This window comes from Hyperolius riggenbachi, chromosome 10 (genome assembly GCF_040937935.1).
Source record: "Hyperolius riggenbachi isolate aHypRig1 chromosome 10, aHypRig1.pri, whole genome shotgun sequence".
In the NCBI taxonomy this organism is placed as follows: domain Eukaryota; kingdom Metazoa; phylum Chordata; class Amphibia; order Anura; family Hyperoliidae; genus Hyperolius; species Hyperolius riggenbachi.
In genome coordinates, this window is record NC_090655.1 from 190,075,764 (window position 1) to 190,090,694 (window position 14,931).

At 41.9% G+C, this 14,931-nt stretch overlaps 1 protein-coding gene across 6 annotated transcripts in view; it reads left to right on the forward strand.

Moving 5' to 3' along the window:
• ZMIZ1 (zinc finger MIZ-type containing 1) overlaps positions 1-14,931 on the forward strand; it is a 483,594-nt gene that overhangs the window by 336,566 nt on the left and 132,097 nt on the right. For all 6 annotated transcript variants that reach the window (XM_068255451.1, XM_068255450.1, XM_068255449.1 and 3 more), the window contains 3 exons: positions 1,805-1,916; positions 11,511-11,624; positions 12,441-12,546. In XM_068255451.1, the coding sequence (XP_068111552.1) occupies positions 1,857-1,916; positions 11,511-11,624; positions 12,441-12,546 (280 nt within the window). In that variant the 5' untranslated portion in view covers positions 1,805-1,856. The remainder of the gene's footprint in view (positions 1-1,804; positions 1,917-11,510; positions 11,625-12,440; positions 12,547-14,931) is intronic.

Genomic DNA, 14,931 nt, shown 5'->3' on the forward strand with positions numbered 1-14,931 from the left:
AGGATCCATTTCAAACTCTTAACCCTAAACTACAAAGCTCCCCACAATCTCCCTCCCCATACATCTCCTCACTAATTTCCAGATACCAACTCAACTGTAATCTCAGATCTGCACATGAGCTTCTTTTGTCCTCTTCTAGAATCACCTCCTTGCATTCACGTTTGCAAGATTTCGCACATACTTCACCCTTCTCTGGAATCCCCTTCCACAACACATATGTCACTCTCCAACCTTTGATACCTTTAAATGCTCCCTAAAAAATCACATTTTCAGAGAAGCATTTGCTCCACCTTATGTTATTCCTTCTTTGACCTCTGGCCAGGTTGTACTCCTTACTAGATAACCTAAAAACTGCCTTCAGCTATGAATATTGTAAACTACCCCATCTCTTGTATCCCCCCCCCCCCCCCCTATTCATTTAGATTGTAAGCTCACAAGGGCAGGACTCTCTCTTACCCTTTTATGCCTTGGAATTTATTACACGTTGTTCATCGTGTTACTTTTGTCTCTGTAATTACCAGTTCTGTATTTTTGTACCAATTTTGTATATTGGTGTACACCACTGTCCTATTATTATGGACTCTGTTTGTTTCTTGCTTTGTACAGTGCCATGAAATATGTTGGTGCTTTATAAATTATTAATAACAATAATAATAAAAGATCTTTTCATGCCGGTATTTTTGGCATATGCAAAATAAGTAATAGAATTACCACGTTACTTCAGGACAGTTGGCAGAACCATGTTGGCCTATCGACGAAATCTTGGTGTAGGCTTCTATTGCCAGGCACTTTGCTTTTTATAATCAGTGGTTCTGGAGTCCTCTGTTGGCCACAGGAGTTATAAGACTCTTTTCCATGGATGGCTGAGCTGCACACTTGGAGGGAAGTTCTGGCTGCTGGCTACAAGCTCCTTTCGGTAACACCACGCGTATTATCATTTGACACGTGATGGTATTATCCGCATCAAAAAATTGTAACTTGTTACATTTGAGCATAACCACAATCCGATGTGACTCTTTTGGGGCGTTGCCTTTGCAGCGCCTGCACTGAATGCTAGTAGGTGCACATCCAATGCACAGGAACAGATGGTGGATTCACCACCTTTAGCCTCCCCTGTAAAAAGGGTCTAAACATGTCTTCTTTCCAAATGTACAGACTAACCAGCAAGCTTGTGGTGAACCAGAACTCATTGGAGTGTGTGAGGAGCTACAATGGTCCTAAAAGCCCCCTTACTAAAATACTAAGGAAAACAAGAGTTTGCTTTCTTAAAACAGAAAGAATTTGCGATAATTCAGGTTGGAGTGAGCTTGAGATGTCTCCCAGTGCATCAGTGCTTTCCAAATGTGATGCAGTAAAGGATGCAGTAATGTTTCACCTTAGCGACCTGCAAGTGATAGTAACAGTGCATAAATACCATCTGCTTTTAAAAAGGCAGTGATTTGTTTTGGGTTGTTCTAGATTATTTTTTTTTTCTCTTGTTAAAAAAGTCTGCCATATATAGGAAGCCTATAAACATAGACATCCCAAGCTCCTTGTAAGGATCCTGAAGGAATTGTCTGACAGAAACCCAGCACTATTTAGAGTACGGTAATTATTGGATGGATTTTAATTGATATTAATAGTCACTATTATTCTGGGTGTAAACTATACGTTTCATCATTTTTCTTTATATCTGTAGTTTATGCAGCAGTTTTTAGTATATACATGTGTACACACACAATAGTATTCCGCATCTTAAACTCACAACAGAAATGTGTGTATTTGCATATGGTGGCGTTAGTAAGTGCTTTCCTTTTTCTTGCAGGATTGAAGACCTTTCATGGCTTTCCGGTAGAAGCAGAGCAGTCATTGCCAGAATGAACTCTATGGACAGGCATATACAGCAGACTAATGACCGTCTGCAGTGCATAAAACAGGTAAGGCAAGTTACCGGTTATCACAAACAGGCAGCAGCAAATTGGTGAGATTTACTTTTTTTTTTTTACAAGCGTTTGAGGTCTTCTAGACCACGGTACACATTCATGAGCATGAATAAAACTAAGCAGACCTTGCCTTGGCAAGATATGTGGCCTATGCTCCTGAGGAATGATCACTGCTGCTTTTTGCTCTCCTCAGCGAGTTGCCAGGTTTTTATTGCATTCTTGGCACCTGCTGGAGATCTTGTGTGTCAGTAAAAGGGGTATCATGAAGGACAAAAAGTGAAAGGAATTTATTCACTGTGGACATCCATGCAAACAGTGTGGGGTGGGTTAGAACGTCTGTCTTTTACTGTGGGGATGTGAGGCAGGTGTCATTTAGAATAGCGAAGCGAGGGTAAAATCTCCCCACCAGACATAAGACAACAATGACAATTTGGCAGAAGCTCTAACCTTTCACACTTTGTACCAAACTACAATAAATGTTATTTTCAGGAGTTCCCCTTTAAGATATGATGGACACTAGTATTGATTGCCTTCAGTATCCACATTGTTTATCAGTCAGCGGGGCTACAATGCAAAACCTGTCATTTTGGAATTTGCCACCCGATGCACTTAATACTGTATCTAATGGCATTCACTGTGATGGTTGTGCTCTAAATTTTACATTGCAATAGAGAGATCCTCAATGCTACAACCCAATCGTTTGTAACACCAGAGAGTCAACCAGCCACAACCCGTATCCACCAAGGGTGTAACTCCAATGTAGTAACCGAAAGACTGGGTCTCCACCTGGCTGATTGGCCAATTTATTTCAAGTAACACACTTGATAAAGATCACTCTGGTTGAAACGTTGTGCTTTGCACTGTGTTACCTGAAATAAATTGGTCAATCGGCTTAAATCCAGGTGGAGACCCAGTCTTTCTGTTACTAAAGTTTACTTAGCACAGATTTTCCAGCAGTCTCCACAGTGGTCTAATCTCCCGCCTACTCACACACACACCTGCTACTATATGTTTTTAAGTGGAATCAGACCCACACACCAGATCAACAGTGTAACTGCAGATCTTTGACCCTTTGTGCTCAATCTCTGCTACACTATCTGCCCTACTCTGTGAAAGGCTGGCCTAGAGTTAGGAGAAAACCTCCCAAAATGTAACGCTTTTTTTTACTCAGCATAGGAGATTTTGATTTATGAAAAGGTAAGAGTGCATAAGTATTTGCAGAGAAAATGGAACAAATAGTATGAAATAAATATGATTAAACTTGAGAGCAGGACATTTTTTTTTATTAAAGCAGGAGAGAAAAAATATATACATACCTGGGGCTTCCTCCAATCCCTTCCAGGCTTATCGCTCCATCACTGTCCTTCTTTGCCGCCTGGATCCTCTGCAACTGGCAATAAGGTTATTAGTAGAACGAAGACTTCATAGCAACGAAAAGTAGAAGTAATGAAAGCACAGCACTATGAAGCAATAAATAAATGAAACCTGCTTGCTTAAAGAGCCACTGTAGTGACATATAGAAGAATATAGTAAATTACCGTATATACTCGCATATAAGCCGACTCGCATATAAGCCGACCCGCATATAAGCCGACCCCCCAACTTTTCCCTGAAAAACCAGGGAAAAATGATTGACCCCCATATAAGCCGGGGGTAGGAAATGCTGGATTGGTGCAGCCCCCCAGTGTGTCCCAGTATAGCTAGTATAGTGTCCAGTATAGGTAGGTAGTGTCCAGTATAGCTAGTAAAGTGCCCAGTATAGCTAGTAAAGTGCCCAGTATAGCCAGTATAGTGTCCAGTATAGCCAGTATAGTGCCCAGTATAGCCAGTATAGTGCTCATTATAGCGCCAAGTATGGGTAGGTAGTGCCTCAGTTTAGCTAGTATAGTGCCCAGTTTAGCTAGTATAGTGCCCCAGTATGGCTAGTAAAGTGCCCGGTTTAGCCAGTATAGTGCCCAGTTTAGCTAGTATAGTGCCCAGTTTAGCCAGTATAGTGCCCAGTTTAGCCAGTATAGTGCCCAGTTTAGCTAGTATAGTGCCCCAGTATGGCTAGTATAGTGCCCAGTTTAGCCAGTATAGTGCCCAGTTTAGCCAGTATAGTGCCCAGTTTAGCCAGTATAGTGCCCAGTTTAGTCAGTATAGTGCCCAGTTTAGCTAGTATAGTGCCCAGTTTAGCCAGTATAGTGCCCAGTTTAGCTAGTATAGTGCCCAGTTTAGCTAGTATAGTGCCCCAGTATGGCTAGTAAAGTGCCCAGTTTAGCCAGTATAGTGCCCAGTTTAGCCAGTATAGTGCCCAGTTTAGCCAGTATAGTGCCCAGTTTAGCCAGTATAGTGCCCAGTTTAGCTAGTATAGTGCCCAGTTTAGCCAGTATAGTGCCCAGTTTAGCCAGTATAGTGCCCAGCATAGGTAGGTAGTGCTCCCCCCGCTCCCCGCTCCCCCCGCGGCCGCCGCTGCTATTACCTGCTTAGGCAGCGGCCGCTTCCTAATCCGCCTTCCCCTTCTGAAGTTGCAGAGTGTATCACAGCAGCGCGCCAGGCGCTGCTGCTGTGACGATGCAGAGTGCAGGAAAGAGTGCGGCTCCCTGTAGCGGCGATCTGTATCGCCGTTACCAAGGGAACCGCGGACCACCCACCACTAGACCACCAGGGAAGACTCGCATACAAGCCGACCCCCCAACTTTTGACCCCCTTTTTGGGGGTCAAAAATTCGGCTTGTATGCGAGTATATACGGTAGCCAGGATACCCACTTTAACGTTAATTATCCTGGTTTCAAAATCCGAAACACTTCCTGTATCTAAATATTACTGTATATTGCTTTGTAACCCTGTCCTGTCAGTGATGTCAGAGCCTAGGCTGTTTAGCTATGCAGATTTCTCACAGAGCATTCTGGGAGACCAGGTATATTTTATACGTGCTTCAGAACACTGATTAAACAAACGTTCCGCAGTGATGCACCTGACAGAACTACAAATGTTGCCACCTGTAATACATTTCAGAATGTAAATCAGAGTGAGGAATAATTTTACAATGGGCAAACAGTGACTAAATAATTTATTAAGTAATATTATAAAAAAAAAGAAATAGTATTAAAAAAGTTATTTTCAGTAAAGTTCTTTATCTAATCTTATCTTTATATAAAACACTTTATATTTGTTTTTATAAAAGTAAACATTATTAATTATTTATTCTTGGTAAATTGTTTAAATAACTTCGGCAATGTTGTATGAATGTTGTAATAAGCATTTTATTTAACCTTACACTTTACATGACATGAATACTGACTATAACAGCCTTTTACCTAATTTTGAATAGCGTGCAATTCCAGGCAAAGATATTTTCATAGTCCTGTCTTAAGCACTCATTTCTAGAGCCAAATGTATATCGGTTTACACCTCATTCAGCAGATATGAAAGCAACCTCTTTTTAAGCTGCACCAGCCACTTCCTGTTGCACAGACTTTCCAGAGTTGCAGGCTGTATTTTTCTCAGTGTCTCTGCCCGACCCCCTTGCAGTCCAAACAGCACGATGAGTTTAACTTCAGCACAAGCCTGCCAGCTGTATTTAGAATGGTGTCATTTCTGAGCTTTAAAGAGAGCCTGAGGAGGGCACATATAATTAAAAAAAAAAACTATGCTACCTGATCCTGGGGCTGGGCGAAGTAGGTAGATGCCATCCATGCCGCTCTCTGCTGCTCCGTTGGCCTGCTATGGATGACTTTCCTTTTTGTGACCTCTGGGGTCATGACGCTGGAAGGAGAGAGAGATTCTCTCCCAGCATGCAGGGAGGCAGGGGAGCGGCAGGGGGCGTGGCCAGGGAGAGAGAGTTGCCCAATGGCAGCTGGGGAAAGCCTGCAGGAACGCCCCTGGTGGGCGTTTTGAGCAGGGAATCCCTCTCCTCCCATTACCCTCTGAAATAGCAACAATAATTGTCACTAATTTGGGGGGCTATAGTGCATCGGTGGGGGGGCAGAGAGCAGCGTGGGGGAGGGGACACAGAGGCATATCATGAGGTAGGGAGCATGCCTCTGTGTCCCATCTGCCCCCTCTCCCACCACCTCGGGTTCTCTTTAAGGAATCTGTAGATTAGATTGGTACTTCATATTCTGGCTTTACTCTACTGGGCTGGAACAGCTTTATAACACACTTATGTTACTGTTATTCGATTCCTTGCAGATTTGATTAATCTGCTGGAAATAGATTCCCTAAAATGTCAGATCGATCAATTTTTGATCCATTTTAAACAAAAATCGATTGAAAGAATCGATCGGACAGTATGGACATTTTTTTAAAATTGGGGTTGGGACGAGAGCATTGGCAGATCGATGGCCTATTACTTTGCTCTGCATCAAACTGTGCAACTTAGCAGTTCAATCAATTTTTAATAAATTCTCTGTTGGAATCTGTTGGAAACTGATTTGAAGTGTATGGTAGGAATCGATTCCTTCCGAATTGATTTTTTGGGGGAACGGAATCGCTCCTATTGGAACATTTGGTGGAAATCTATAAGTGTATGGCCAACTTTACTCCCCTGCATAGTTTTTTAATTGTAAGTGAATTACCTGTGTCTCTCAGTAGATGTTTAAGATTCATTCCAAACTGACTTGCTAAGCCCGCCCAATTCCAGAACACAAGAGGTGCTTTAAGAGGCGGTGCCTGATCTTGTTAAAGCATTGCAGCTGGATTTCCTTGCAGCTCTGTAGTCCTGGGTTCAATCTCTGCCCAAGACGCCATCTGCCCAGAAATTTGTTCACCTGTATTTTCATGGGTTTTCTCTGAAAGGTCTAGTTTATCCCTACATACCCAAAACTGGTAAACAAAACTTTCTTCCTTCCAAACTGGCCTGGAAATTTTTGATAGAAATATTAGATTGTGAATGCCTCAGGAATGATGAGTGATGTGTAATGTATAACACATGCTGCATAATATATCAGTGTTATTATTTATTATTATTTATTTTTATAGCATCATCATCTTCTGTGGCACTACAGACAAAAGTGAGGACTATAAATACATATATAGCTCACACACAGTACAATCAGCACATCCAGCTACACAAATACAACATACACACATAGTCCATGCGTGATATGAAAGCATCCAGCTGTGCAGGTATTATTTGACTGAAAAAAACACCGAAATAAAAACACTAAGGGGAGGACACTGCCCTTGAGTGCTTGCATGCTGGATTGGTATGTGTATGCTAGGAATAACTCTGTGTTTCATGTTGAAGCACATAAAGGCTGAATGTTTGGTGCATTTCAGGGTCCTTCAGTTGAGCATGTTTTGATATTTTTTCTGTAATTCTGGTATGGTTATACAGTGGGATACAATATTCTGGTGTATATACTGTACACAGGCTATAGATGTCAGACTTTCTGTGCAGTCCTGGGCTGGTACAGTGATTCAGTTAGGGAATGCCATTTATAAACAGTTCTATACTAGGCTGAATGAACCAGTGAAAGTGACAGTGATGACTTATTATAGCATTGCGCTTGTATGGGCCCCATCTGCACATAATGCCTGGAACGCTCTGCAGGGAGATGACAGCCAAGCATACTGAGGCCAGGAAAGTATGATCCAGCACTAAATGTATGTCTTTTGGGTAACTCAAACTCTGCCCTATTTCTATTAAAGCCCAACATGGATGTGACTTGTAACGTAATCCACTATTTTTACTTCCAAAACAACCACTCTTTGCTATGTGTGGGCACTTTTTTTACTACATACTAACTTTAATGTGCATTGTAGGCTAGCTGCTAATGTAAAGTACTGTTCTGATTTTAGCTAAGTCACAGTTGTGTTTGGCTTCAGTAGTATGTAGCTGGCTGGAAAGAGCATCTCACAAACAAGCTTCAGCAACACGCTTGCCTATTATCCCAGGCCTGCCTGTTCCAGACAAATGTCATGATCTAATAGCCATGGAACATGAAGTTATCTACAAAAAGGACAGACTTTGTGTAGTAGACAAGTTATCAGCTTTCATGCACTGAGGAATGCAGTGTAGTCTGTGTGGGCAGGGTCATATGACATAGGCATCCAGATGATCCCACACATCCCTGAGCATACCAGGGTATACTGGCCAACTATTCTCTCTACAAGGGCTCATCCAGAGACCACAGAGATCCACTGCTTCTCATACCTCATCCTTTATAGGTCACTAGTCTATCTGCTGTGAAGCATTTCCTGTTTTCTGACCTCTCTGAAACGTGTAGATAGCATTGTTACTGAGCGGAGACCCACCATTATTGTTGTGTACACCATGCATGCAATTATATATATCGGTGTGTGTGTGTACACACACACACACACACACACACACACACACACACACACACACACACACACACACACACACACACACACACACACACACACACACACACACACACACACACACACACACACACACACACACACACACACACACACACACACACACGTATATATTAGATGCATGATCTGTTGATCTATCTATAATCTATCATATGCTATGCCAAGTGTCCCTTAGGTGGGAGGTGTTGCTATTAAGCTGGTTGGGCGTATCTTTTACAGGTATAGCAATTAGTACACATGCCGGATGAAACGATAATAACCTTTGCCGATAATCCAGCACATGTACGGCAGCCCCTGACCGAATCATTTCAGCTGAGCATTGTTCGCCCTGCTTACCTGGCTCCCACACGATATTACAATTCCCCCCCCCCCACACACACACACACACACTCACACTCACACTCACACACTCACACAGCAACAGCAACAGAACACGTTGCTGGCCTACAGGCTAGTGACACGTCTGACAGCCTTGGTCAGAGAAGTGTTTCCCAAGTAATTGGGTACCAATCCTCGCCTGTTGACATTGATTTTGCGCGTGTTGGTGCCTTTAGCTGGGGTTTACACTTCTCTGTGCAGAAAAAAAATGTACGCAGTTTCCCCGTACAGGATTTTTTTAAACTGTGGGTCATATGCAATTTACTTATTCTCCTAAGTTTTCTCCTAGGCGATATTTCATACCTTATCAATAAAATGCTTTTACAGACATCAGCCAGCAAGAAAATATTCAGAATAATTTTGACAGGATTTTTTTCACCCACTTTTTGGTACTTTTTCATTGATAGAGTAGTGAAAAGTCCATGGCCATATGCAATTCACTTTTTCACCTGTGTTTTCTCCTAGATCATATTTTCACAACTTGTAAATAAAATGCTTTTTAAACCACCAGCACGCAAACAAATGTTCAAAATAATTAGGACAGTACTTTTTCACCTACTTTTTGGTACTTTTTCCATTGAAAAGAGCTAAAAAGTGTTGAAGATGAAAAAATATCTCCTTGGAGAAAACTCAGGAGAAAAAATGAATTGCATATGGCCCTATAGGTGTTTATCTGTGTTATAATGTGTGTTTTTTGCCACATTAACTTCATGATTTTTAAGAAAATGCACATGGTGTGAAAAATTATGCTGCAGTTTGTAAGATTTTTTTTTTTTGTGTAAAAATTGCAAGGAACCTATTGACTTACATTGGTTATAAGTTGTAATGCAAATTTGTAGGTGGGAGAACACAAGCTAATCAGTGAAGTGTGAACCCTGCCTTAACTTGCCAAAAAACCAGCAGCGTTAAGCAATGTAATCTCTCCATGTGTGCCCAGTTTAGAGTGAAGAGGTTATGCTGGGAATACACAATGATTTTTTTTTTTTGGCAGATTTACTTTCCGATCGATTTCCATTCATTTCTATGATAAAATGGATCGGAAAAATGATCGAAATCAGATCGGACCTGTTGGAAAAATCGAGCTATCTCTCTGCCCAAAAAACGAATTGTGTATTCCCAGCATTAGTCAAAATTAATATATCCTAAACAGACCTAAAATACCGCATTGGAAAGTGTAATACTGGGAATACACAATGAGATTTTTCAGCAGATTTACTGTCCAATCTAATTTCTGATCGTTTTTCGGAACAATTTCTATTCACTTCATTGAAGAATCGATCTGCAAAATGATCGAAGATCAGATTGGTCCTGTCGGAAATTATCCATCGAACTATCTATCTGCCAAAAAATGTCATAGTTATTCCCAGCAGAAGATGCTTATCCATCTGTTTACTTGGTTTTGAACGTATTGTTTGGCAGAAAAGCTAATGAGTGACATTCTGTGAAGACCTAAAACTGTTTGGAAATAAGGTGTTCTAATCGTATTCAGGACACTGAGCAGTGTATTGGCATGACCTTAAACCAAGCCTATACAGTACTGTATATCCACAAGCTGAAGAGGTACTGGGAATATGCCACAGTTTGTACTCCAAATCAGAAACGGGTTAAAAGTATTACAGCAGATACAAGTAATTACCCTTTTTATAGTATGCTCCTATTTCCGTTGCCAAATTATTACTATTTCCTCAACCAAACTAGCTGTGTAACTGTATGAGAGAAGATGTTGGTGATTAGCAGTGTAAGTGGGCACATTGCAAAGTGTTTTCATCGTGTTAAAGATCCATTCAAGTGAAAGTGTGGGAGAGAGGCGGTGCCCTAAATGGATATTGGACATTTAAAAACCATTTAAGAAACTGTACAAAGTGGCTTATCTCACAGATGTACTAACAATTGGATAACTAAACATACATGTTATTAACGCCACTTATGATCAGTTTTGCAGACTAAATCCCACTTTCTCAGGTCTATAAAGGAGTCTTGGGATACAACAAAAATGGCTAGTAGCACCTAGCCATGTTTTTGTATCTGATGACACTTCTATAGACCTAAGGATGGAAGCTTATGAAATGCGTCGTCATAAGTGGTACTAATAGAGTATACTTTGTATTACCCAATTGGTTGTACGTCGGTGAGATAAGCTACTGTTTACAGTGTTTAAATATTTTATATCTCTTGTGGTGCCTCCTCCCTCCCACACTCTTCATACCCCCATCAGGGGTTTGAAGTAGTTAGTTTACACTTCCTACGTTTTCTTGTTTTTGGAGAGGGACCATATCCACACCTCGAAGATCAACACCCACCCGAGTGAAGGTGGGCAACCTTCACAAGTTCATTACCGTGGTTGCCGAGCTTGCAACCGGGGTTTGTGAGTATTTTTTCTTTTATTATATATTTTCTTGTCACAACGTACTTCACCATACGGCCCCGTATGGTGTGTACGATGTCTGTGTTTTGTGCTTTCTTTCTCCACGGCAACCTTGGGCCTCTGAATCTCCTCCTGCATTCAAGTGCAACTTAAACCAAACCTTCACAACAGATACAGACCGCAGTAAATCCTGAGTGTGCGACACACATCCAGTTTTGATTAGTCCCTACCATTTCCATCTAAAATGAGAGCTTATCTATACAATCTGTTCGTAGTGCTCAAAATCTATTGGCCCTCATTCTACATGGAAGTGGAAGAAACGGCCAATCATTGGCCAATCAAATTAAGATGTATGTACGCACCCAAACACATCCTAACTGCAAAGCTATAAATGGGAAAAAAAATGTTTTGGATGGGATTCCAGTAATTAATGGATCATTTACATGCATTTGTCTAATTAAGCTAGTTGATAAAACTTCTCTTTACTACGTTTTATTTGTATTCCCTTTCAGCACTTACAAAACCCAGCAAACTTCCACAATGCAGCTACTGAGCTCTTGGACTGGTGTGGAGACCCTCGTGCTTTTCAAAGACCCTTTGAACAGAGCCTCATGGGCTGTTTAACGGTATGTTTGGCTGGTCACCTTCCTCTTAATATTGCCATTCTCTGCCGTATTGCTAGGAAGTAATCTCTGCCCTGATTTTTATGGCCTTTCATGCAGTGGAGAAGAAATATGGGTAAGTACCTTGGAGGACAAGCTGGTGTATTGACTACTCAGAGTATTGATCCTTTCCTTGTTCTCCATTTGACCAGTATTCATTTTACTGCAGTATTGACTTTGTGCATTTGCTGAGAAATGTGTCAGAAATCAGAGGCAATATCTGAAATACAGATTGCTTAGGATAGGAACATTGAAACAGACCCTTATTTTATTAAGCCCTATTTTATCAATCCACAAGCAGATGTTAGGGTCCTCTTCTCATCGTTATTACGCTGTCTTCTGTGACAACAGATTTTTCTGATGCCCAGCTTTATACACAGTTATGCTAGTGTGTTGTCCAAGCAATACAATTATGAATCTCTTCCTTAAAGTTCAATTCCAGTACTGAAGCCAAAATTTTGACAAAAGAAGGCCAACGCCTTCATAAATATTTGCCTTATCATTTAATGACCATTCCATAAATTAAGGCCTAAGCATATTGGTCCATAAAGTTTTGCCCTTTCATCTAAATGGCTTCTAGTGAGCTTGCACCCATAAATTCGGCAACAGCTTTCATGTAATCCTGTGTGCTGGCCAGGAGATGTAGGATGCTATCCACAGCACACAGGTGACTTTTCAGGTTGCATTAACTAGAGTGTTCTCATCTTATGTACATTGTCAGGAGGTCAGGCAAACACCATGCTGATTTCTTTGTTGAGATAATTTTCCTCCTTCCTACAGGTGGTTAGCAGAGTAGCAGCACAGCAAGGCTTCGATCTGGACCTTGGATACAGACTCCTAGCTGTATGTGCAGCCAACAGAGACAAGTTCACTCCTAAATCAGCTGGTAGGAAGCAAGCAATTAATATTTACTTGTTTTTCCTTAACAAACAGGAGATTGTCTGTGGAGTGCTCTGCTCCCCACAAGCCAGGACCTGCAGTGTATATTATTTGCACATTGTTGCTTAGCAACAGTTTACTATGGTGGTTACCTGCCAGATCTTCTTTGTTTCTTAACTCTTTGCAAAAATGACCCCTCTGACAAACATGCAGTGTTACAGTGTTGCACTTGTGTTTGATGTAAGTGGATTTTCCAGTGCGGATAATCAGGACAGGTTCAGACATTGCTGGCTGTGTTTGTAATGAGACATCCTGGCTACAAATTATTAGGCCTTGCTAAGCTTTTAATAAGTGTAGGGTGTAGAGATTTTAGTAAAGCTATGTACAGGCATCGGATTATTGCAATCTCACCTGGTGGTTTCGAATTTAATTGTGCAATGATCTGTGTGGGCATCACTCTTTGAGGGTTGATGGGAACAGCCAGAGTGGTTCTTCGCACCTTCTATCTAAATGCTGTTGGTTTCCCCAGAACAGTCTGATGCCAAAGACCGTGCCTCATCCTACCATAGAAAATAAATGTAGAAGCCAGGTACCTGCCAGTTGCAGTTTCCTGAGGATGTCCAGATGGTGTGCCTCCAACACAACCCCCCCCACACACCCCCCGGAAATGTGTGTCCTGCTTAAAGGGGCACTGGCGAAAATGATGCTGATTTTAACAAATGATGGGGGTAATAGAACAGCATAATTTTCGCCACATTGCCCCTTTAAGACACCTGTTTTCAGTTCTACAAACATACTTCAGTGTTCCTGGGGTTAAACAGACTTTCATTTCATAAGCACAAGCCAGCACATCTCTGTTTTGCTCCTCCTTAGCATGGACTGCAGGAAGGTTAGCATCTCGCTCCAAGGATTTCCACACTCACTGCCAAGGAGCCTTTGAGGTCAGCTGTCTCTGTAGTGATTTATGGCTTCAAATTATGTCTGGAAAATAAGGAAGGGAAAAAAGGTTTCTGTGTAATTTTGCCATTGACCTGCCATCCCTGTGTATGTTCAAGTCACAAATCAGAGGAAGGAGTTCATACATATTGTGAATGAGTCATTAGGACCTTACTGCCAGCAGAAGCATTTGTATGCACAGAGCCCTGCTGAATTGGATCTGGCCCAAGTTATGCAGACAGTGTAGTTACCTTGTAATAGCTGTGCAGGGTGAAGAAATCTTAGTCTGCTACACCGCAGCTCCCAGCCAACCCAGTTGCTAAAAGAATTGTAGCGCGGAAAGATCTGTATAACGTGGGAGAGAAAGATGAGCAAAGTTATTGTAAAACAAGAGTCTACTTCCCTAATCCACTCCTAGTCCCGTTCCCCTGTTAGCGCAGTGTTTCCCCTCAGTCTTGGTAAGCTCCCCTTTTTTTCCCACTAGTTTGGTTTTGGATCACTCCTATCCACTCCACCTTTTCCTAGAATGTAAGGATGACCAGATATGGCTGCACAGTCAGGCAGTCTAATTGGCTTTACTTTCAGATCCAGGAATACACTTAACCTTAGAGCCTGAATTGAACAAGGCAAATGCTCAAAGCAATCATGTTTGTATGTTTAATGCATATTACCTTGGAACCCAGGTGAGCCTCACGCACGCCTGAGTGACACGCACTGGGGGATAACATGAGAGATCCAGGTTACTAGCAATGGTACTCTTATAACACAAACCTGTGCAGAGTCCTGAGCAGAGCATGTTCCTATGCGGAGGGACAACTAGCGGCACATGCATGATGTCACGCGGGGTAGAGGGGCAAACAATAGCATTGGCGGTGCTGAGGATGAGTGGATCCGCCCATCAGATTGCTCGCAGGTTGGGGTTCGCTGGCTGCCGTACACACACCTGATCTGCTGTGGTGGTCATTGTCGGCCGACTTAAGTCTGGTGTTTGTACGGTCCTTAACTTTTTCTCCTGAGTTATTTCCTAAGAGATAATATACATGTTCTCTTTAAAATAACTTTTCAGCATTTTACAATTGGAGAAAGTACTCAAGCGGGTGAATTGCATATGGACCTATGTCCTTAGCATGGTTATCGTGCGATTTGCTTTTGTGATACCAAATAACCAATCCGTATGCTTTTGGGATGTGGGAGGAACTGCAACACACATTTGCTCACTACCAGTTCAAGCAATTTCCTACCTCTATCTGGTCAGCAGGCGCCAATCAGCTGTACGGTCATACACCCTTTGCCTGCCATACCAAATCTAGCAGGAATTCCATACATTAGCATTCAGGTGGGAGGCTCGGTTGGACGTAATCGTTATTACATTTTACAGGGACGGCCGTGTGTAGGCATCTCCCACACAGTCCCCTCTATAACCACTCACCTGTCAACCGCATCCTGGAAGCTGCAA